At 36.4% G+C, this 25,928-nt stretch overlaps 1 protein-coding gene and 1 long non-coding RNA gene across 4 annotated transcripts in view; both read left to right on the top strand.

The window, feature by feature from the left end:
• LOC103146121 (double C2-like domain-containing protein beta) overlaps window positions 1–12,937 on the top strand; it is a 125,687-nt gene extending 112,750 nt beyond the window's left edge. For all 3 annotated transcript variants that reach the window (XM_016677298.1, XM_016677296.1, XM_016677297.1), the window contains 4 exons: window positions 4,155–4,312; window positions 9,822–9,903; window positions 11,445–11,541; window positions 12,467–12,937. In XM_016677298.1, coding sequence (XP_016532784.1) covers window positions 4,155–4,312; window positions 9,822–9,903; window positions 11,445–11,541; window positions 12,467–12,600 — 471 coding nt within the window. In that variant the 3' untranslated portion in view covers window positions 12,601–12,937. The remainder of the gene's footprint in view (window positions 1–4,154; window positions 4,313–9,821; window positions 9,904–11,444; window positions 11,542–12,466) is intronic.
• Window positions 12,938–15,749: 2,812 nt separating this feature from the next.
• LOC107837574 (uncharacterized) lies at window positions 15,750–19,610 on the top strand. The gene is made up of 3 exons (XR_001663597.1): window positions 15,750–15,760; window positions 18,394–18,398; window positions 19,198–19,610. It is a non-coding gene; the product is annotated as an uncharacterized LOC107837574 (long non-coding RNA).
• Window positions 19,611–25,928: the final 6,318 nt, after the last annotated feature.

Below are 25,928 nucleotides of genomic sequence, written 5' to 3' on the forward strand. Positions count from 1 at the left end.
TTCAGAGTGGATAGATTTCAGAATACTGGTTTCATGTTTATGTAGCTCCACCTAACTCTGCATTGCGCATGTGCCTCACTCTTACAAATAACAAAAATTGCATGTTCAGTAGGGTTCCCAGATCTGATGACTTAAAACCTTCCCAACTCCAAAAAACACAGTCCACAGTATTATGGCCTTTGTGAATTAAAAAAAAAAAAAAAAAAAGTTATTCTAAGTAAATTCTAAGATACTCTAGAAGAAACAAGGGAGTTTGAAATAATATTTGGGTAAAGAAACTCTGAAATTTTCTGATTAATTTCAGATTTTCTACAAAAAATTTTAAAATTTTCAGTTTCAAAAGTAAAACAATTCCTAGGGAAATAAAAATTCATAAGTTTTGAGATTAATCTCAAAAATCTTCTAGAAAAAATATTGGAATTTCGAAGTTTCAGAAGTTGAAAATGTTCTTTTTGTTGTTGCTAGGTAACGCCAGTGTTACCTTGATACCTAGGTACCTAGGTGATACTGCAGTGCCCTATAAAATATGACTTAATAGTGGGGAGGTTTTTCAAACAGCTCATTTTCCAGTAACTAAAAAAACCCATCAAGCTATTGCCAAAAAATGTCTGGGTGGTGTTTTTTGAATTCTTGGATTGTTTTTAGAAGCAGCAGAGACCCAAATGGAAAAAGAAAAACGTGAAATTTGCATAAAATGCCCCCTCTAAGTTCGAAAAAGGGTAACTTCAAAGTAACCCTTGAAGTTGCTAGTCAAAGGTAACTTGTGAGTTTCAGGAATATCCGTCAAGTTCCAGAAAAGTACTGGCCATCCAACGTGTTGCAGAGCGATGCGGTTTTATTTCTCCACTTGTACATTGATAGTTTGTTCTCATCTCAGTATCTCCTGTTAAAGAAAACTAAGCAGTTTCAAGCACCAGAGGGAACTCTTTAATGTGGAATCTCCTCAGGAGAAAAGTGAGGCTAAGCGGCTCTGACAGTAAACCAAGGCTGTGGCTGAAACATGTTGGCATGCCAGATGAGATAGATGGTGAGCCCACAGGTCCAGGGAGACGACTTGTAAAGTCATCTGTGATTCATGCGGAGAGAGTCGGTTCCCTGGAGGTCTCTGATTAGTACCCTGCTGTGAGCGCCACAGGACGCGCTGCTGAGCAACGTCTCCTACAAACGGCTGTGGACAGGAACGTTTGTGTGCTTCTCACCAAGCTTGCTACTTATTCATTTGAGGTTTTTTTTTTTTTTTCTCCAAACTTATTGTTCTTTTTGTTGTGTTTTTTGGTTTATAAGGAGATTTTATAAGTAAAATATACGTAACACGATTAGGGTAACTGGGAAAAAAGAATTCTGACTTTAATCTCAGAATTCTGATTTTAAATTACCAATTCAGACTTTTTTTCTCAGAACTTTGGTTTTAATCTTAGAATTCTGACTTTAAAAAAAAAATTGACTGTTTTCTCTCAGAAGTTTGACTTTTTAATTTTACCTTTTTTTCACTCAAAATTCTGACTTTAATTACAGAATTCTGATTCCAATCTTAAAAATCTTTTAATCAACATTGTTCACATTTTTTCATGCTCCATCAGGCTAATATTGTCTTAAAACTCAAATCCACCAAATAAATTTGGGACAGCCTTTCAGTGTGGCTGCTGGTAATGTTTGTTCCTTTTTTTATTTATTCTTTTATCTGCTGTTGATTTTTGTTTTAAGGCCTGACACTTTATTTGTTGTTGTTGCACCATACATCTACATACAACAAAGCAAACTGTCATATTCAGGTACAAATACTGAATTAGTGAAAAAAATCTATAAAATCTATAAAAGTTCCAAATAAAGAAGTTAAAAAAAAACCTGCAGAAGTCGTGGACTATGGATCAAGACCAATTTTAAGAATATGAAATAGTCTGGTTGCTTGTGTAAAGAAAAAAGCTGATAAGTTTCCACATGAATTTAAATTTGTTTGGAAAAGCTAAGGTAAGATTACCATTTTCCCAGTGTCACAGTAAATACATTTTATCATAAATAATATTGCACGTATGAAGTAGAAAGGATCATTTTAATGCATAACAATTTGAAATGCTCAGTGAAAGAAATCAAACCCTGAATGGCCACATTTCAGAGCAGCCCCATTCACTTCCAAGTAGCTCTTGATAAGCCTGAAGTTGTTAAGCTGCTGCGCATTTTCCCCGCTGATATAAACTTCCTTATTCTGTATAATATGTTGGTCTTCTTAAAAGAGCTGAGGTAAAGGAAAACCCTGCACATATTCACACAATCAGCAGCTGCCACAGTGTTGCTCACAAATTACATTTCTAAGTCAGTGGTCATTGCAGAGAGAGAGAAAAATAAATTGGATCCCCCTTTAGGGGCTCCATGACTGTGATTTTTATACTCTGAAGTATGTATTTTTCTCCATAGAGTGTTTAAAGCACCTTGTCAAGGACTATAAAAGGTTAAATTAAATCTATATAGCATTATTTTTGTTTTAAAAATATCAAACACGCATTATTTTCTACTTGATTTAACAATTGAGCCTCAAACTTGACTTGATCTAAAACAGTTTCTCAACCCTGGTCCTCAGCGCCCCCCTGTCCTGCAAGTTTTAGGTGTTTCTTCTGCCACACACCTGCATTGTATCTCTGGGTGATTAATAGGCTTCTGCAGTATTTGATGGTCATGCAATCATTTGAATCAGCTGTTCTGGAATAGAGGCACATCTAAAACATGCAGAGCAGGGAGGCGGTGAGGACCAGGGTTGAGAAACACTGATCTAAAAAAAGGGGGAGCAAAATCAACTTAAATCGAATTGATTTGAATGTGAAACGGAAGGATTTAAAAGCATAATAATTCCACTTTTTTCCTTTCCGTGTGTTAAAAAACAAACACATACCGGTTGGTGTGTGGACATCCAGCCGGACCGGTGTCAGTTGCATCACGGCCATCATTGCGCTGAGGAAATAAAACTTTGCAACTAATTTTAAATCTCACTCTCTTCCGTGCCTCATGTGAACTTTCCAAGTTGCATGCCATCTGTGGTCTGAGACGCATGTCAGCGTTGTCAGTGGGATTGTGGGTATGCGGCGTGACTAATGCAGACGCGTATCAGAGAAGCAGCCAGTTTGATATTACAGTCCTCTTCAGGGACAAAACTGATCCTTGGCTAAAAAACATTCATTAAAAAAAAGAGTCACTTTTGTGTCAATCTCTTATCTTCTGTACTGATTAAAGGATGGGAAAACATGGAAAATAATGCACATATTAAATAGGTTAATTTTCCACCATATGATTTTTATTTTAAAATGGGGGAAATTTATTTTTGATTGGTTGTTGACTCATCTTCAGCACTTGAAATGGCATCAATCAGTCCATCACTGATTGGGTGATATTCAAGACCCACAAATGTCAAGATAGCAATTAGTTAGCAATTAGTGATTAGACATTTTCTCAAGGATATATAAAATAGTCTGACCTTTTTAATACCTGTTGAACTGAGGCTCCAGCTACACTTTTGTGGATATTTCTTTAAACAGATATTTTTCTATTTTTTAATAGATATCTTTGTCTGTACAGTCCGTTTTCTCCATAATTTTATAGTCACTCATTGTCATTTCACACCTTACTATGAACATTTCCTACCCTCAGTATCAACCATTTTCTTCTCAACCATGATCAATGTTTAATTGCATTTAAACAACAACTAAGTCTTACTTAAGCGTCTGCAGTCATCTTGCATTTCATTCCACTTTTACGTCAGTAGCGTGAGACATGCATCATAATTCTCCGCCAGAAGAAGCCAAACGTAGTAAATCCGGACATAAAGCCTGGCTGAAGCAAGCAGTGCCGACACTTTGGATGCAGTCTTTGTCTTGGACTCCTGTAAACGGAGCGCTGTTGTGTGACGTCTAACTTGTAGGACACAGACATCTGACTGCGATTGCATTTAATTTGGATGAACAGCCATCCAAGAAAAATCGGATTTCAGAAAAAAATCTGAATTGAGCACCAAAACCTGCAGTGTGAACATGGCCTTTAAGTCAGCGGTTCAGGCAGGATGATGATCATCTGCACCTGATCTGGTTAGATAGATGTCCCTAAAACATCTCATATTAATGACAAAATCTGTTTGTTTTTCTCTTTTCTTTTTTTTTTTTACTTATTAGGTCAACAAGACAGAGGACAAGTCTCTGGAGGAACGGGGTCGGATCATGATTTCCCTCAAGTACAACACCCAGAAGTCTTGCCTGGTTGTGGGCATCATACGCTGTGCTCACCTTGCTGCTATGGACGCCAACGGCTTCTCCGACCCCTACGTCAAAACGTCAGTGTTCAGACACCTGCACATCCCCTCATGCACAAAACCATTTTATAGAGCAAATTTCACAATATTTAAAAGTCATCTGCAACTTCTCTAAATTAGATCTTAAAATGAGCCTTTTAAATCCATCTATACTGATGTTTTTGGGGCACATTCATACGCACTACAGTTATAATTAGATTTATTTTATTATTTCTAAATGAATAAGCAGCACAGAATATCTTCACATTTCACATCCTTATAAGTTGCCAAGTTTTGTTCCCTGTTCCAATGCATTTTAACTTGCTAACACCGCCTGCCCTTTAATTTATATTCACATAGATATATATTTCCATTGTGCTTCATCAGTCAGAAGTAGCACAAACCCAAAAAATTTGGAAAATGTCTGTTTATCTTTTAATAAGGCAGCAGTCCAAATACCTTTTAATATTTTAGATTTTTAATGATATACAGATCACATAAAAATTGTTTATTGTTGAGCAGGAAAACCTAAAACCTAAAAAAAAGGGAAAAAATCACAATAAATTAACTTTTACATTTTTAACTTAGTAAATTTTGTGGCCTGCCAGCAGTTTAAATATGTAAGTTTGGACACCACTGCTTTATGCCATACATTTGGTGAAATTTGAATTTGTTAGACACAAAATTTGACTTCTGAAAAATGACTTGAGAACATCTTTGTCCAGAAGATTTCTTAGCTTTTTAGAGGTTTCTTTTTTTTCACCAACAGCCAAAAATATAAATATCCAAACAGAGTTGTTAGCCTAAAATAACATTGGCACATGAGGATTCACTTCCTTTCCTATCCAAACACTGGAAAGCTATTCTTAGCTCGTGCAAGACAATGTAGAAGTGTCGAAATGGATTATCTGGCAGAGCTGATGTTGTAGCAAAAAAGATGTCGACAACCTGTGATTATCAGCAGCATGAAAGACAAGCGTGCGAAGAGGCCAGGCGAGGGGCTGCAATTTGAAGGAGAGTCCTATTTATCACACCTGAACATTTTTCCCCAAGTCTTTCATCTGGCTGAGCAATGGAAGTGCAATTAATTTCTGACTCTTCTGTGCACACCCTGAGAACAAAAGCAGGACTTGTTTCAGAAGAGAAAAGCTGGCAAAACATTTTTCAACAGTCTGAGGTGGAGGAAATCTTCATAAAGCCTGAAGGACGCAGTGCAGGAAAACGAGGGATACAAAAGTTTTCACACCTCTTAAGATTCTCAATGTTCAGTCATGTTACAACCTCAATCTGTTTTATTGTATTTTTACATTAAGAAAAGCACAAAAACTGACCTTGAAGATACTTATACATGCACAGATGTTACCATTTCACTGTTCTGTATACTACACTGAGCGCTACGCTGTCCGGTAGTTCTTTTAGCTTTACATCATGCTGTAATGTTATTCCCTCATCAAAAACATGCCTGGGGTGTTACTTTTAGGACTAAAATGATTAAACTAGTTAATCATGAAGAATCAATTTGAAATAATAGTCAACTAATTTAGTAATTGGATCTACATAGGTGCCCTTTGTCACCGATTCTGTTCATTACTTTCATGGACAGAATTTCTAGGCGCAGCCGAAGTGTTGAGGGGATCCACTTTGGTGGCCTTGGGATCGCATCTCTGCTTTTTGTGGATGATGTAGTCCTGTTGGCTTCATCAGATCATGATCTGCAGCTCTTGCTGGAGCGGTTCGCGGTTGAGTGTGAAGCGGCCAGGATGAGGCTCAGTGCCTCCAAATCCGAGGCCATGGTTTTGAGCCGGAAAATGGTGGAGTGCCTTCTCCGGGTCAGGGTGGTCGTCCTGAATCAAGTGGAGGAGTTTAAGTATCTGGGGATCTTGTTCATGAATGAGGGAAGAGGGGAGCTGGAGATCGACAGGCGGATTGAGGCAGCTTCTGCTGTGAAGCGGGCGCTGTACCGGTCCATCGTGGTGAAGAGAGAGCTGAGTAAAAAGCGAAGCTCTCGATTTACCGGTCGATCTACGTTCCCACCCTCATCTATGGTCATGAGGTTTGAGTCATGACCGAAAGAACGAGATCACGGATACAAGCGTGGAGCTGGAAGAAGTGGCTGGGTAGAGGGAAGTCTGGGCCTCCCTTCTGAAGCTGCTGCCCCCGCGACCCGACCCCGGATAAGCGGCAGAAAATGGATGGATGGATGGATGGATGGATGGATGGATGGATGGATGGATGGATCTACGCAGGGCTATGTGCTGAAAGAACAACAAACTCAGAGCAGTAATTAAGTCAAAACTGTATGGAAAATATATACATTCTGCATTTAAGATGAAAAATCTTCTTTGTCTGTAAATATGTTTTACTCAGAATTCCTCAATAAGTGGCAGTTTAGTCTCACAGGAGTCAAATTTGTAACAAATAACAATAATAATAATAATAACAATAATAATAATAATTAATAATAATAATATCATATTAAGCACCTTTTGTTATCCAATTATAAAAGATGATAACTGATTAAATTATTAATCAGTTTATCCAAAAATTAATCAATAGATCAGCCTAGCAGTGATGTAAAGCCAATGTAAGCAGAAATGGCTAAGTCTTTCACATGTTGACGTTGTGATCAAGTGTTCACTAAATTAATTCTGTTCCTCCTCAAAAAAAAATTTTATTTTAATTTTTACTTTTATCAATGCATGTTTTGTACTTAACATAAAACTAATAGGCCCATATCTACTGAATTATATTAATATTGTGAGATTTTTATGGATATTGGTTATATACATAAAAATGTCACATATCCAACAATTTTCAATAACTTCATAATAGTTTTTGGAACGATATAGAGCCATGGCTCAGGGAATGTATTCAACCTACCATGCATCAATTTATGTTCAGGATTATTTATTTCTGTATTGCAGTTTACATTAGTAAAAGAATAGGGCACCAAACTGGCTCCAGCCCAGAGGCCCAGATTCTTGTAAATCCGGCCGTGGTTAAGATACACACAGGATAGTGACATTTTTTTGCATCATAACTTCTGCTTGAAGATCGTTTTGCCTGGAGAGGTCACTGGTCCCATTACATGACAACAATTAAACTCACTGCATTGTCCTCATCAACAGCGGCCCCAGCTCCCGCTTCCCTCTAGGCGAAGTGGGTGAGCAATAACCCACTTAGCCTCCCTTAAAGACTCTCTGGTATCTGGGGAAATAACTGGGAGTCTGGGTCCAGTGAGCAGAGATTTTACTGCTGCTGAAACTCTGTAAACCTGAGACAATATGACCAGATATTCTTTATTAAAATGAACAAGTTACTGAACAGCATCCACTGGACAGATGCGTTCACAGACGCACCCGGGGCAACGGTGGTCACAAAGAATCTGCTTTCAGCTTTGACTCACCGACTGCCGTCAATGCAAATGGAGAATAAGGAACAAACACCCTGCTGCATGTTTTCAGGAGGCCAGCAACACCTCGATAATTACCAGGAATGTGAGGCGGAACGGTATCGCTTCTTGGTCGTTACACACAACTGCTGCAGCTGCATCGAGACAAGAAATGAGAAAGGATTAGAAAGTCAGTCTCTGTTTTCTGCAGATGGTTCTGTAATTAGTTATAATGTTTATTTGTGCTGAGATTCCTCAGGATACTTTTCACAATTTCAGCGTGTGAGGATCATGACTGGTGAGCAGAGTCGGCTAGTAACTAGTTACATTTACCTGAGCAACTTTTTGGGAAAAAAAAATACTTTTAGGAGTTTATTGACTGCACTGTGCGTTTTAGTTTTACTTGAATAACTTTATCGTGACTTATTGCCACTCTTTATTGAGTAAAATTTCTGGATCATCTACTCATTGTGAGTAACTTCTCAGAATGAAGAAAAGGCATTTTTTAACCAAAATAGTTTATTCAACATTTTTTTTCACCAAACGCAGACACATACCTGTAGCTTTTGTTAAGGTTTCATAAGTTTTACAGTATATTGAAAGAAATTGATTTGGAGAAATGTTACTTTGTAATCATGTTATTTATCCGAATTATTTTCATTTTGGTCTTTAAAATACCAAAATTTCCAAATATTTTCATATTTTCCATGAATATCTCTGTCATTCCGTTAAAAATCATCCTTGTTTCAAAAGTCTGGCTGCTTCAGTGAAGATGACCTGTAATGGTTCTACTTCGACTGTATTTATTAGTTATTTATTCTTTTATCGTTTTCAGTCTTTTTAATGCGTAGAAGAAAAGCACCTGCTGTCCTTTGTGTCTATTGGGCTCAGCACTGCCCCCTATCAGTGTGGAAAGGTACTTTCTGCCTCAACCTGCGTATTTATGACCAATCAGACTAAATTCGTCAATCACATTTATTAGATATATTAGACTGTGGAATATCAGCTCTCAGCACATGTGTAATCAAACCTGCAGTGGTGGGTACTGATAGCTAAAAAGTTAGTTGAGCTAACCCCAGCGCATTAAACGCTAATGCTAATACACTCCACCAACACAGTATTTATCAGAAGCTAATGGTAACATTAACTCGATCTTAGATTATATATATATTCCCTTGAAAGACTCCAACCCTGAGGACTAATTTAATTTTGACATACAGTTTTTTAATGCCCTTCGATATGGTATTATCTTATATTGTTCTCTACTGTCTTCGTGTTTTATTTTGGTTCTGTTACTTTTTTTGTTTGAAATAAAGTTATTGGGGAGAAAAAAGAGAGAATGGGATTGACTGTTGTCTAAACAGTCTTCACCCACTTCAAAATAAAAGCATAAAAATAAATGTGTAACTAATGGACATTCTCTAACCAAAACTTTAACTCAGATGTTGAACTTTATTCATCTGAAAGTTCACACAAAACATCCAACTAAATTAGTGCTTTAGAATTTATCTGGAAAAAGTAATTTTTAATGTCTACAAGACATTAAACCATATACAAAATCAGTGTAGATAAATGCCCCCAAATTTGAGCCTGCATGTATAAACCCACAATAAATTGAAGCTTGTAAACCAAATTCTAGCTTTTAAAAGCCAGTGGAGTTGAATATAAAGGACTTACATGAATAAAACATCCAACTGCAGTAAAGAAAAAATAAACAAGTTTGACTTTGAATTTAAAAATAATTATACATCATATTATATGAAAGCTATATGTTTATTACTTATTTTATATCTTTTACAGTATTATTGTTACATCCAGGTCTATTGAGCAGGTTTGAAATCATTTATTGCTGCGAGATGATGCACACTTTCCTCTGCAAACCCATCAGAAACACATAATGATAAACATTTACAGCTAAAACAGCCGTGTGTAAAATAAAATGTCCGTCCTGACTGAGATAAATGGTCTCTAATACCAGCCAGAGGGTCTTAAAGTCAGGTAATTAGGTGGTTTAGTGTGAATAATGTGCTGCAATGTGGCTGGGTCATTAAATGCAAGGTGTTACCACAGCACCCCCTTGAGGGCAGAAGAATATAGCAGTAACTGTGTAATGCCAGGCTGGAGAAACAGAAGCAGATTAAACTTCCCTCTCCTCTGCAGGTACCTGAAGCCTGACGAGAACAAAAAGTCGAAGCACAAGACCGCCGTGAAGAAGAAGACCCTCAATCCTGAGTTCAACGAGGTAAAAACCACAACTTCCCCTAAAAAACCTGCAGTTAGGTTTCATTTATCTCTGTTTTTATGTTTTCAATTTAAAATAAAGGCTCGTCTGGGGATTTTGTTGCTCAGAAGCCAAATCAGAAGAGAGGCACAGTGTGATGATGATGTTGTTCATGTTTTCCTATTTCTTTTCTTTATCATCATCTTTTTGGTAAGAAAGAAAAACAAAAACTGAAACCTTTTCTTCCTAAATATTTTTATTAGAGCCAATGAGACAGATTACAACAAATGTACAATTCTTATTGAACATATGCACACTTAATATCCACAACACTTGGGAATAAATCAGAAATATTTTGAGCCTCAGAGGTTCAGCAGGATATGAAAGGGAACATATTCAGCAAAATTGATATTTTGCATATTTTTATACTTCCATTTGGATCTCAACTGTTTCTAAAAACAGCCTAAGTGCTTAAAAAAACACCCAGCCACAAATTTATGTTTTTGGTGTCTGAAAAATGAGCCGTTTTGAAAACCTCTGCAATCTAATCTCACAGATCAGTAGGCACTGGTCATTGCCTAGCTCAATTCCCAGCAACCCCAATGGAGCTCTGCCTTTTACCTAGCAATCGAAGTGGAGCTCCACCAAGTTTGGTCAGCTGGTTTTACCGCAGAATGCGCTGTACAATGGCTGCTGGAAAAGTTAAATGTTTTGTTGTTCACTTACCATCCAGAAATCACTTGCTGTATTCTTGTTAGTTGTGCAGGAGTCTCTACTAATGCTTTTCAAAGATGTATGGTTGTATAACTGCATGTCTATTTGCACCCATTTTCACATATGAGTGTAAATGTTGAGTTGGGGGATGTAGCCAGCAGCACATTATTTGGATTTAAAGTGACAGAGGCCCTAAAACTGAAATCTCAATATCTAAGAATGATTTTATGCAAAAAAATGTAAAGAACATATTGCTTTATAGGCCATAAACCTATCCTAACATGTTCAAGGAAGCACAGTAGGTCATTTTTGAAGATGTTTTTATGTTTTTCTATTTCCTCTGGATGTCAGGGTGTTTCAGTTTGGATGTATCCGGCTGTATAGAAATGGTCGAACCTCCCTGCAATCTGGCAGCTTGACATTTCCTCTGACATTTTTGGTGCCCATATTCCTGCATCACCTCTCAGCCTTTCCGTCAGAGTCCAGCATCCTCCCCTGCATCAGGGCAATGATTAAGGTTGAGCAGAAACCTTAATGTGAACTCCAGGATGTTATCTTGTTGTTATGTATTGTTTGGGCCAATTGACCATACCAAAATAATCACAGGTGACCTCCTACTGGTCATTTGAAGACAGATTTGTAAAGATCTATAAATTACATGAAACTGTCTTGGTGATATTTTAGAGCCTTTTCAAGAACAAACTATTTTTAGTTCAGTGTTATTCCCTGAACACAGTCAGATACAGGGCTGGAGATCAGTAAAAACTTAAAGAAAATGTCTGTACACATTAGGTAAGTCTAAGCTAACTTCTGTGTTTTTTTGTTTTTTTTTGCTTTGTTTCCTGCAGGAGTTCTGTTACGACATAAAATATGCAGACCTCACTAAGAAGACTTTGGAGGTCACAGTGTGGGATTATGACATAGGAAAATCAAACGATTTCATCGGTGAGTCTGATTCCATCAGCTCCAATTTCTGCTGTAGAAGACCAGGTTTAATAGGTGTATTGGTATCCAGCAGCACATCGTAGCTGCTGTCCAGCTAAGAGTCCATCTGTTCAGCTTCCTTTCAACGTCTCCATAAAAAACAAACTTTATCACCTTAAAATATCAACTTTTATAGACTTCCAGTGGTGGGATCCACTAACTAAAAAGTTAGCTACATTAAGCCTGGAGCACTAATCATAAGCACTAGCTCTTCTAACGCTAAATGCTACACAAACATGGCATTTAGTATAAGATAATGCTAAAACACTAGCTTCAATTCAAATTATATAATTAGCTTTATCTCCAATTTAATTTTAGCATAATGTCTTTGTTCTATAATAGTTTATGTTTGAAATAAAGTTATTGAGGAAAAAAAGAGACGGAGAACATGAAGTGAGGAAACAGAACTGCTGTGTAGGTGGACTTCACACACTTCAAAATAAGATCATGAATATAAACGTCTAACTACTTCATGAATTCTTAAGTCAGTAACCAAAACTTCAACACAGATGTCAAATTTTATTCAACAAAAACCTCACTGGTCCTTTACAATTTATCAGAGAAACCTAATTAATAGGAAGCTAAGTGCGCTAGATATTTTCAAAGTTAGCAAAAGTGTTGAAGTACTAATTGAAAAATTGTATCACGATAAATGATAAGTGATATAAAAATGCCCACACCAATTGAAAAGTTACTTGTAAGTTAGTTTTGTCTTATTTCAAGATATATCGATATATTTGCATTAGGAATACTGAGTAACAGTTTGTAATTTTGCAGTGTGTGCTACGACTGAACTCACAATAAGTGGAAAGGCAAAAAGAAAAAGTCCACAGAGATAGTTTGAAAGTTTCTTCTTCATCCATTTTGTCTGTGCGTCATCTTCTAGGTGGAGTGTCTCTGGGCATCAACGCGAACGGAGAGAGGCTCAAACATTGGTTCGACTGCCTCAAAAACAAGGACAAAAAAATCGAACGCTGGCACACGCTGACCAATGAGTTACCCGGCTCAATGAATGACTGAAGGCCTGCACCCGATCCGACCCCTCCACCTGCATTTCCTCAGCTCTTCTCCGTTTTTCTCACATCAGACATCCAACTCCTCTCTTTGGGAAAACATTTTCCTGTCAACAGGGCTCAAATTATACTTTCCACATCTTGTACATTTAAAAACACAACTCGCACGGCTGCTGATGTATTCTCATTTCCCGAGATATTGAGTCAACACGGAGAATGATGGCGGGGTTTGTGCTGTTGACTCGTTAGCTTTTCAGCTTTCTTGCATGATCAGTGAAGATAAAAGAAGCAAATGCTCTCTATTTGATGAGGCCTTTTACAGCAGCTGAATAAATTTCACCAAATAAAAAGAAGGAGAGAAACAAAACGTGAAATAAAGCAGAAATGTAGGCGGGAACGTGACTGAAAAACTAAGAGTAGCAAATATTTCCTAATGTGCATCGTATCAAACTAACATTTGCTTCTTTCTCACGTTTAGTGTTGTAAAGACGAACCTGTGTGGGAAGATGTTGCTGTTTAATATTGTTGATTTAAGGTTTTACACAACAGACTGAGCAGTAGTAGTAGAGTCATTTGAACATTAACAATCCAATCTGACAGAATATTTAGGGTCAAAATATGGAAATGAGACGGAAATGCATGATAAACACTTTGGTTGACTAAAACCTCTGGCAGAAACTTAACGTTCTCGTCTTGACATGACAAAAATTCATAATCTGTAGCTGCATTTCCATTACACATGCACATAACTTTACAGATATTCTGCTAATGTTGAAAAAACAATTTTGCAATTGGGATTTTTCCATTAAATGAGAAATGTTATTAAAATCACACATGAATATGTTTGTTCACAAGATACGTCATTAAAAAAAAAACATCCTCCAACCACTTCCTGTCATCTTCCTCATCATATTTTCTGCCAGTACTAACATTCAGTTGTTGATCACGACTCATGATGCCAAAAAATTGCTTCCATTGCAGTTTTATTTTCAAATTCACTAATTTTGATACAGCTGAAAAAAAAACACTTCATCCTTGCACAAAACCTTTTTATGATTAAAAATGCTTTTTTATTATTATTTAGCAAATTTATTTTCAAAATTACAATTTGTGCAATTATATGGTCGATGGAAATGCAGCAATTGGCAACCTGCTTGGACTTTGCATTGAATCTTCAATCCAATTATTCGTCTACAGAGCTGATACATTTTGAAATAATCAAATTGTCCAGGTAAGAAAAGTATTCATCACTCCATTTTGAATCACTCCATATATTTACTTACCTACAAACCTGCCTCCAAATGGCTTTATTGTGTCAGAAAAGTGGTGAAATCTGCCCTTTAAGATTAAGGATGAAAACCACTGAGACGTCTAAGATCTTCTGAGACACACAGAAGTGGAAACATTTACAATCACCAGGCTCAAAAAACAACAAAAAGCATCCTGAACCTGTGGTTTGCTGGGCTCAGAGGCTCTAATCAGCAGCAGAGTGACATTCAGTGGGGACCTGGCTGGTGAAAATCACTTGTTGAACTCTTGGTACCGTATGATTGGACAGCTCCAAATGTGCTTACAGTGTAGTGTTTACACTGTTGAAAATGGTTTTCTGCAAGAGTGTGGAAAGGTGACAGGGTTTCTGTAAAGTTTTAAATTAGCCCTTAGAAACTCAAAAAAATACACCCAGATTTTTGGGCTTTAACTATTTTCACTTTTCATTCCTTTCTTCCACCATTTATTTCCAGTTTTTTTCTGGTGCCATTGATGTAGTTCTGGTTAAACTACAAGTCCCATGATGCAGGAAAGCATAAGACATTTTCAACTAGTTTATAGTGTTTTTAAGCATTTTGAATATCAAAACATTCTTGATAAATATTTACTATCAGCTCCTCTGCTATGGGAGTGCATCCATTTATTGTATTTTTGCAACGTAAGTAATTCCCTGTGAGGTTTATTTATTTTACTACTAAAAACAAAATAAAAGTGTAAAAAAGAAATCATGAAACACTAAATTTTATCTAAAAATACAATGTGCTGAACACTAAGCCTGACAAAATAAGCAATCAATTAATGGCATGATAAATTAAAATTAGCTCGATTCTGATGATTAATAGTTTTGAAGGACAGTTTTGTTTTCAGAGACATCATAATCCACTTTATTTGTTTTTGGTTGTGTTTTATTTTGGATATTTAAAATATCTTCCAGTTTCAGTGTTAAGTGTTTACAAAATTAAAGTTTATTGCGATTTGAGACTTAACTTACATTTTAATGCCATTATTAAATATCATCATTATTTATCCAATTAATTACTGGGACAATTTATCATCCAGCAAAACTTCTCGTGACTGGCCTACAGGACACATTGTCTCCTGTCTGTAGCAACAAAGCTGCAAAGAGCAGACAATGCCAAGTCCAGGGAACTTGGCATGTTACGTAGGGATATTAAAGGTCACTCACATATTTTTCAGAATTTATTTAGGTAAGAAGTGGTCAAAGTGTTGCATTGAAATTATTTAAGTTTGCAGAAACCCTGAGTGAATCCTGACGTAAAACAAAATACAATAAAGTATTATGAACACTCAGAGCATGCATTGTTTACAGTGATATGTTTATGCAAAGGCAAAAAACAATTTATGCAGAATTTGCAAAAAGATTGATGGGAAGAGTTTTTAACACACCCACAGCCTGTGTTTGATCTCATATGTATCAGACAGAATGTACGTCTATGCTGTAAAAACACTGAATCCTACCAAGTATTTTTGCTTAGTTTCTAGTACAATTTTATTAGTACACTTGTAACCCAGTACTTCACTACCAGTGGAGCTAGTACTTTTTCATCAATATAAAATAATTATGTACTTAAAACAAGCTCATTTATCTTGCTGAAAAGTTACTTGTAAGTTAATTTTCTCTTATTTTCAGTATGCTAAGAAACTAGACCAAAATAGTTGGTAAGATTAGTGTTTTTTCAGTGCATAGCCCTAGTGCTTAGAAATGTTCATTTTGTGTTTACCGATCTGCTCCTATGTTTGAACAGAACTTAAATAATTCAGTTTTTAATTATCTTATGTGGAGGACTCAGTAGTTTGGGATGCATGTCACGTGTTTGTGATTTTTACCACTCTGAGTGCGACCTTTTCTGCATGGCCACACACTCACCACACCACACGTCTTGTAAATTTCCACTGCACGCTCGTTGTAAAACAGACTGGGAAAACCAAACGAAACAAACAAACAAACAAAAAAAGAAACAGTTCAAAGATCAGAATTCCTGTCAGGCTCGTCATTTAGCTAACAGCTTCTTGTCCCTAAAAGTGATTGACTCTGTTTGTTTTACAGGAGCATGTCGATGCCGTCGGCGCGGCTGACGGTTTTAGCGATCACATCATTTTATCTCACTGATTACAGCCGGTCGATAGCTATGAGCAGCACTGTTGTCCCTTTGTTTAATGATCTAACCATGGCTTCTCTGTTACTGTTTGAATTATTAGATCCCATCCATTTACTTTGATTTTTTTTTTCATTTTATCACCTTTATAGAAGCTGGGGACTAACATCTTTAATTCATCCCATCAGGCGTCACGCCTCTGTTTTCCCTAAGTGTTAACAGCCTTTCCAGCCGCATTGATTTATGGCCATGAAACCTTGTTGGCATCTCAATATTCTCCTTGACACGGTGATCCCTCTTGCTCTCTGGTGAATACGTAATGAATACAACCAACACGTGGTTTTGGTTTTGTAACCTGTCTGCCTTTGTGTGCAAGCTCAATATTATGAAACAAACGGAAAAAAAAAAAATCTTAAATGCATGCGTATGTTCATGGTTTTGTCATGAGATGACTTTGCCTAATGTTTGATACTGTTTTCTGTATAAACAAAGAAAATATTTGACTGTGGATGCTCTAAAATTACGCTAAGAGTCGGTTTTCTTCTGGAGAACATTTTGTACCTTGAAACACTATTGCATTGCCTGTTTGGCTGCTGTATTGACTATTTGAACGCGTGACTTGATGTGAATTAAAATTCCTCCTTTTGTTTGTTGTTCTATTTCCTTTTTACTACTCAGGCACTTGTTTGAATATTTTCTGGTTTGTTGAATGTATGAATATAAATGCATTGTATCAAATTATATTTTAGTCCTTTGCCAGAAGGAAAGCATTTTGTCTTTTCTTGCTTCTATTGACAGTGTGGTTCTGGAGTTTGTCCATTTCCGTTTGTTCTGGAATCATTTTAATTAGAGGTCACCAAAGGTCAGCCAAGTTGATCTCTTGTGAGATTGTGTATTTGCAACATACACAAAATTGAACAGAACTAAACAAACAAAAAAAACTCAACACAAACAACCTAAAATGTATCGAGCGTTTAACGGTGCAACTTGAATATACAACTTAAATACTAAAAATAGTTCAGGGCAATTCAAACATTGTGAATGTTTTCAAAAAAGAAGTCAGCTTTTGACTTGACAAAATAGAAGAATTTATAAAACAACAATAAAAAATTAACTGAATAAAATTATGAATTATTTAAAAGTTTAAAGAAGCGACATTTGTCTATATGATGTCTGGCTACTAAGAAATTATTTACAATAATCAATGTTATGGTCACTGATAAAAACACAAAATTTAACCTCTTGTATGGTTAAATTTTTAATAGTATTCCATGACTGCAAATAAACTGCTTTGCATGCAGTATTTAAAAGTAGGCCCTTTCATTGTTTCATCTCGTTTTGTAATGCTTGTCAAAGTGAAACATCTCAAATACATTAAGCCATCACCAGCTTTATATGAGCTGGTGATGAACTCGCTCCCTTACAGAGGGAGATCGTTTATATTTGATGGGTTTTAGTTTTAATTGACAAGAAAAAGAAACGAGGAAGCGAGCAAATTATGGCAGAGGGACTATATTCAAATACTGTCAAGAATACTGTGATGTAAATTTAAATATTTATTTCTACATATCTACATCATATATCTGTATCACATGTCATGTGACTATTAAGTCTTAGTCACATAACACAGATTGCTTAAAATTTACATATAAGGTCCGGCCTCCAGGACTTGAAGCGCCACCGCAGCAGGGGCGCCTTATGCCTCCTGCGGGAAGGGTAAGGTAAGGTATGGGGCTTTAAAGACAAAGTCTTTAAAACGGCCTCTGCACGAATACTTTTCTTTTTCGTCTTACGTGGAAACACTTATGAACGAACCCTCATCAACCTATATCTAAAAAGATAGAGGGATAGACGGAGAGAGAGGTAAAAGACAGATAGGATAACCTATTCTATCATCTACTATCCTGTCTAACTGGTTCGTTCTTACAAAAGTCAGCCTGCAAAACGAAAATAAAAAAGGTTTAGTTTGAATCTATATCAAAAGCAGACTGCTCATAAATCCAGCGTACCTTGTGGTAATGCGCATGCGCAAATCGATGTTACGTTTCTTATAAATCCGTCATAACTGTAGAAGTTTCATTTAGTGTGTTTTATTTCTCAGAAGTTCACGGTAAATAAAAAAAATAGAAATAAGAAAAATTTAGTTATTTCCACCCAGTGTCCAGAAAGAGGTGTTGTTCTGCTTGTTGCCTAATCCAGCTTCGGTCAGCATCCAGCGTTATTCTTGTGGAGGCGCAGGGAGGTTAGGACATATTCCGTGCAGTTTTCTAAAGAAGTATTAAAAAGGTAGATTAGCTATAGGGACAAAATATCCCGCGGGAGACCAAATTTGTAGTCAAACAGTATTTGTAGTAATAGTGACGATAAACGGGATTAATGTCTTGTTTACAGTATGGTAACGATATTGGAAACAGCAAAAGTCATTTATGTTAATATGCTTGATTAGTATAGCAGCTTAATTAAATAAAATTTACCATAAACTTCTGAGAAATAAAACACAAACAATGAAACTTCTACAGGTATGACGGATTTATAAGAAATCTGCTGAGTAAGAAGTATGTGACGTGATATCGATGTGCGCGTGCGCATTACGGTATGCGCATGCGCACATCTGACAGTCTGAACACCTGTTATTGACGTCAATCTGTGACGTGTGACTCGAGCTTTGACTGCCACCCCAGGATCACGTGATCAGCTGAGCCAATCACCTGCCTCTGATTGGTCTCATTTACATACAGATCTGCTCTCCAGGAAGTACAGCTCCACCGCAGCAGGGGCAACTCCTCCTCCTCCACCCCGCAGAGCGCAAGTTTCCTACCTTACGCCTCCTGCAGGAAGGCATAAAAAGTAAAAGGGCCTACATTCAAATACTGTGTCAATAGGACTGTGACGTCACCTGCACCTGATTGGCTCAGCTGGTCACGTGATCCTCGGTTTTCAAAGACAAAGCCCGAATCATACGTCACAGATTGACGTCAATGACCGGCTGAAGCAGAGTCCTTGAATGTAGGCCCTCTTCGATCATTTGGTCACTAACTTTTTTTTACTTTCGTCTTGCAGGCTGACGTTTGTAAGAACGAACCAGTTGGATTGGACAGAGGATAGAAAAGGTTATTCTTTCTGTCTTTAACCTCTCTCTCCTGTCCCTCTATCGTTTTAGATGGAGATTTTAGCATAGACTGAAGATGAGGGTTCGTTCACCAGTGTTGCCACGTGAGACGAAAAAGAAAAGTTTTAGTGCTAGGGCTTTTTTATAAGACTTTGTATTGAAAGCCCCGTACCTTAAGCCTCCTGCGGGAAGGAGCTTTTCTTGCGGGAAGGCGCCTTCTGCGGGAAGGAGCCTCCTGCGGGAAGGCATAAGGTATGGGGCTTTAAAGACAAAGTCTTCAAAACGGCCTCGGAACTAATACTTTTCTTTTTCGTCTTACGTGGAAACACTTGTGAACGAACCCTCATCTTCAGTCTATGCTAAAACCTATATCTAAAAAGGTAGAGGGATAGACGGAGAGAGAGGTAAAAGACAGAAAAGATAACCTATTCTACCCTCTACTATCCGGTCTGACAGGTTCGTTCTTACAAACGCCAGCCTGCAAGACGAAAATGAAAAAGGTTTAGTTTGAATCTACATTAAAACCAGACTCTGCTCATAAATGCTTGTGGTAATGCTAACATCAATGATGTTAGCATTACCACAAGACTGATGACGGATTTCTTATAAATCCGTCATGCCTGTAGAAGTTTCATTATGTATGTTTTATTTCTCAGAAGTTTACAGTAAATTTTATTTAATTAAGCTGCTATGCTAATCAAGTATATTAACATAAATGACTTTTGCTGTTTCCAATATCGTTACCATACAGTAAACAAGACATTAGGCCCGTTTAGCGTCACTATTACTACAAATACTGTTTGACTACAAATTTGGTCTCCCCCGTGATATTTTGTCCCTACAGCTAATCTACCTTTTTAATATTTTAATACTTCTTTAGAAAACTGCACGGAATATGTCCTAAAGAAAAAAGCACATGAATAACGCTGGGCTTTACCTGAAAATTAACAGCTCGAAGAAGCACAACAGAATCACAGTTTTTAGAGGTTTTATCTCTCGTCAAGTTCCTTCTATAAAAGCAGAAACAAATAGAGTGCTGCTAATACTGCTGTGCACATTGTTGTGTCAAGGAGTTTGTCTTGTGCCCAAAAAAGTGATGAAATTGCAATTTTCAGCAACATCTGCCATGTTTTTTTTTATATTTTTTTTATTACATCAGCATTGCAGAATAGACATCTCCACCTTAATCTCGTGCAAACTAACACAAAGGACACAGACCCTTCTTACAACCAAGAAGTCCTTCATCCAACAACATTTTGTTAATTTGTTTTGGCCAAAGAAAATCTCCACAAACTTTCAAATTGGTATTATTCGGATTAGGATCCTGTTATCAGTTTTGCAAACTGAAAAGTTTAAATTGTAGAAATTGTAATATCATAAATCCTTTTTTCTGTGAGTATTATAATTTTAAACAAAAAACAACAGTAAAACAATACCATTTTAATATTTAGCATTGAAAAATATACAAACTTTGTTGCGACTGAAAAACCACCTCAGCCAAGCGCAAAAACCTTTCAAAAAACATGTTTGTTCAAAATTGGCATGTTTCCATTAAGCAAATTTATTTCTGTAATTCTATTTTGCGCAATCATATGGTGAATGGAAATGCAGTCATTGTTGTTCTAAATGAATTGTGTGTTTCTGTGGTTTCTTGGTCTTTTCTCTCTTTCTTTTAAGAAGAGCAGCTTTTCTTTTCATGTCTTTTACATGTACATTTTATTTGAAATAAACCCAAGGCAATTTCTAATAATGGTATTACCATGAAACCTTTGATACTCCGCTTGTGAAAACAAATCTGTTGAGCTTGGCAGTCATAGCAATTTCTATTGCTACTCTGACAGAACATGTTAAAAAATAAGCAAAAAACAAAACTAATGTAGAGACCGAAGTCAAGTTTCTGATTGTCCACATTAGAGGATTTTTTTTTTTTTTGTTTTGTTTTTTTGCTGGAGCATGAACTGAACTATAGATTATGGCCATTTTTTTCACTGTCAGGAGGCAGACTTTCAGCATATTTCCACAGCATATAAAAGTTTGTGATTTATGTGTTTGAAAGCAACCAAAAATGAAGAAATTTGTGCTTTCATCTATCTAACAGATGGAAAATGCATAGGATGATGGAGCGAGTGCCTCTGGAGGTTCATCGGGTCCTGCAGCCAAACTCTCTGCAGGTAATGAAGAAAAAGAAAACATTACTGCCTGTCAGAAGAGGGATGCAGTAATAAAAACAAGGCAATAAAAACAAAACACAAATATAAGATTAATAGGTTCCCTTTTTCTCAGGTTTTATTGGTAATATGTCAAAAACGTTTCCCACATGTTAGTAACTGCTTTGACTCTGTCTTGTGATTTTTGCTTTATTAAAAAATGTACCACTGGGAGTGAATATCATGTCACAATATGGAAGCCCTGAAACACATTGGAATTAGCTTTCCAATTGAGTTTAAGTTGTTCTAATTTTAGTTCAGGATATAATATCTTAATATCTTTGTTGATCTCACATGTCTATTTATTCAATAATCTAAAACCAAAAAAGCATTTTTGAATCAAAAATGTTGCCTATTTTGACAATTTAATTACAAACCCTCCAATTAGCTCAAGTAAGAATTTTAATCGAGCCCCACCACTAATGATTAACCAACTGCAAAGGAAAAGATTTAATTATTGAGTCTGATTTACCTATTAAATAATAAAGATGTGCAGTTTGAAAATGCACTAATCTTGTTGGTTGTGCAGGAGGCTCCACTTCTGCTTTTTAAAGACATAAGGCCCTAAAGTCTCATTATTTACAATGAGATTTTATGTTTTTGTGCAGATTTTGTATAGACCATAGAACTATCCTAACCTGGTCAGGGAAGCATAATAGGTCACCTTAAATGTGACTGATATTACATTTCATGCATCTTTGGTGCATTTCAGATTATAATTGTACATTTCAGCTGTTAATGGAAGCTCTTATAGCCTGTTTAGCAAGCGGGTCTCTGCTCGACCAGCAGAATTTTGTTTGCATAGATCTGTGTTTTGTTCTGTCATGGTGGGCGGTTCCTCTAAGACGAGGTCCGAGTTCTGCTAGAAGCTTGATTGTTCTCGGGATTTGATCTCAGTCACAAGGAAGAGATTACAGCTTAACTCAGTTTCCCTTTTTTACACAAACAGGAATGCTGGCTGCAATTAAGGCGAGCTGCAGAAAGCCTGCAATCCGGCTGCACAACTTTCTCTCCTTTATTTTAATTACAATCCAAATGTCAAGGCCAAAGATTAACTTCATTTAATTCATGCCTAAAACCTGCAGCTTGTGTAATCCTTCAAAGGCCAAATATGTGAAGCACCTGATGAAGGGGTTTGTTTTTGTTTTGGTTTGTTTTTGTTTTTTAGAAAATGTCTGATTCATTCCTCCAGGTGGACTCAGGGATCCATTACTCGCTTATGAGTGCAGGCCCAAAATAAACAAGCATGTTAATTAGGAGCTACAGTCATGAGTCTTTGCACCAGTAAAAACAGTTTGAAATGCCACTAAAAGAGGACATAAGACAAATCATTTATTATTTACAAACTCTTAGTAAACAGGAGCATGTGTTTATTGCATTTATTAACATGTTTTGTTGTTTAATATTTATTTGAGAAGAACATGTAAGAAAACAACAGATTTCTCAAATTCAGTTTCAATTCAAGTCAAATTGAAAACTGATTTTGGGAAATAATTATCTAGCTGCCTGCTATCAGAGTATGGTATAAAAAATGCAATAATGGAGTAATTTCTCTGAGTTTTTGAACATTTGTTTCACTACTATGTCCAGTGTGATGCTAACCAACCCATCAGCAGAAGCTGAAGCCTGACGACACCGCCCCTCATTTGCATTTAACTTTTCTTAACGACAATGCTGCAATGCACAAGGAAAAGTACCTAATAAAAGGAGGCGCTTGTATAAGGAAACGACAAAACAAAATATATACTTTTCTTGACAAAGACGCATGTTTAGGGAAAATGGATAAGAAAATATATACAATTCTTGACAAAAACACGTGTAAGGAAAAGAAAAATTAGTATAAATTTTTTGATGACAGCGCATGTATAAAGGAAAGAAAAACAAAATATATACATTTCTTGATGCCAACATGTGTAAGGACAAGGAAAAATAAAATATATATTTATGATTTTATTTTTTTATCATGTCAGTTTTGGTCCTCCATAGTCCGTGAGATACTGATTACTAATAAATTTCCACACAACCCCATGACTGATATAATAAACATAATCTGTCAATAACAGTTCACCAGTGGGTCACAGTGCATGTTGTGAATAATCAATCAGTTCATTACTAAAACAAAAGACAATTTTACGATTAATTAAACTAAAACTAGAAATAAATTATTTAATTAACCCAGGGCTTTCAGGGTCTTCGACATTGGCTTGTTTTCATTGAGCAAATTTATTTTTGTAATTCTCTTTTGCACAGTTTTATGGTAAATAGAAACTCAGCTAAGACTCTGTGTAAAAGGGGCCTAATGCCTGTATGGATATTCTTTAGAAAGCCATTGTCTAACTTCCTCCAGAATGCAACACCCCAGTTTTACACTCTAATTGTTTTTCAGCTCCTTCTGCTTTGATTTTATTTTACCCATGATGCCCAATTATTACAGTGCTGGTCAGAGATGAAGCTTCATGGTCACAGTGAGGAAAAACACCTTTTTACTGTAATCATTTCTAAGTTTTATCTTCATTTAAATATTTACTGAATCAGATTCTTGGAACAACACTGAATTCAGTCCATAAAACCTCACCTGGTTTTCAGCAGGAATTAATATCTAATAATCATATCTATAGAATCACAAATCTTTTCTGTTTCTACCTCTACACACAAAATATTTTTTCCATGAAGATTTCATTCAATAAACAAAAGAAAATAAACAAAACCAGTCAGACTAGTCTGCTACCTTTGTCAGTTTTTATATTCTTGATTTTGTTTCTTTGTGAAGCTCTTTGTGATTTTAATGTCTGTGATTGGTGCTATTTAAAAAACATTTTTTTACTTAGTAGAAAAAAATATTCCAACAAACCTGTTTTCATGTAAATAAATAAATAAATAAATAACTCCCCCTTAAACTTAAGTGGTTGCATTGTTCTTGGTGGTAACAGCTAGCATCAAATGTTTGGAATAGAAAACGATGAGTCTTTAGATTAGGGGAGGTATTTTTTCCCCTCCACATTTATGAGTGAAAATCATGTCAAAGCTTCTGTCTGATTTTAATCTGGACTTTGATTAGACCAACCCAAAACTTTTCCTTTTTCGGTTTCTGCGCCAGGTTGACTTGTAGATGTTTTCTGGATCATTAGCTAAATTTCCATGAACCATATATTTGTGCAATTTTACATTTTGAAAATAAATTTGCTTATTGGAAACAAGCCAATTAAAATAAAAAAATAAAAAATCTAGGATAGACACTAGGATTTTTGGCTGTATCGAAGTTGGTTTATTTCACAAAACTGCAATGGGAACACTTTTTCTGCATCACACAAGTCACATAACCAATAATCTGATTTTACTACTGGGACAAACCACGAAGAAGAAAAAGCATGAGGATGATGGCATGGAATGTTTTATTTTGTGACTTATTGCGTTAATAAACTTAGTCATGTGTGATTTTCAATTTAGTGGGAACACTGTAACTGCAAAATTGTGTTGTTGGGTTTTTTTTTTACATTAGTGGATTATTACCAAAGTTTTGGCATATTTATAATGGAAAAGCAGTGACATCCTAACAGCATCTTGCCTGCAGGTTGATGTTCTTTAGTTTGCCGACTGTCTGACTGTGTAACCGTGTAAGCCATATTTGTGTCTTGGAGCCCAAATGATTTCCAATGATCTTGTGGAGTCGTTCCTCTGTAATCTGTCTCTTCCCTGTCTTCTAACCCGTCTGTACGGTTGGCATCGTTTGTCTGTCCGCTGGGGCCCACAGAGCTGCTCAGAAGTGATGCATGAAACACTTGGGACTTTTTTAGACTTGACCGTCACATCTCATCTGATGCAACCTTGGCTGGTGGGCAAACAATCTGGATTTTTATTTGTCCTCCATTCTGCTGCAGCCTTCTGGTAGATTTGTCTTTTGGCATTGATGTTTAAAAGTTAAGGAGCTGTTTATGCTCATTACCACTGCTTTTAAACTGTAAGCTTTGAATTCTCATTTATTCCACTGTTTAATGCAGTGTCTGAGTGAACAAAGACAACATTGAAACTGCAGGATGTAACTTTTTTTTTTTTTTTTATCTGTTTTTTAACACATTTGTTAAACTTGTACCCATGTTTTGACAGTATGTGATGAGATGGACTGAAGAAATGCAACGCTCCTGGTCAAAAACAACCAATACGAGCCAGAAGGAGGAAATTTGTGCTGTCAATCATTCTTGTGTATGTGCTGCTAAATGTGTTAATGGCGAAGAAACAACTTGCAGTTGCGGGAAAACTGTTTTTCCGCTATCATTGGTTACCATGCTAACTGTCCTAACATTCGTAATAGACTCTGCTGTGCTCAACTATGGCGGAGTGTGAGCGGTGTATATGTGAGCATGATTGAGAGCGCTAAGATCCTCCTCTTGGCTCAGATTGTTTTTCTGACCAATATGTCTGCAGTTAGCACTGGGAGCACTGGGAGTTATCTTAAAAAATTTTTTAAATTACTAAAACTTTGAAAGACATTTTTGAAAATATTGAACACTTGATAACGAGATAGATGGCTTTGTCTACAACATAAAGAATATGAACAAAAACAATTTATTTAATAGACAAAAATAACTGAATGAATCCAACTAAATAAATTACAAAAACTAAAAATAGCAACTCA

The sequence above is a fragment of the Poecilia formosa genome, unplaced genomic scaffold, assembly GCF_000485575.1.
Source record: "Poecilia formosa unplaced genomic scaffold, Poecilia_formosa-5.1.2 Scaffold152, whole genome shotgun sequence".
Classification (NCBI taxonomy): Eukaryota; Metazoa; Chordata; class Actinopteri; order Cyprinodontiformes; family Poeciliidae; genus Poecilia; species Poecilia formosa.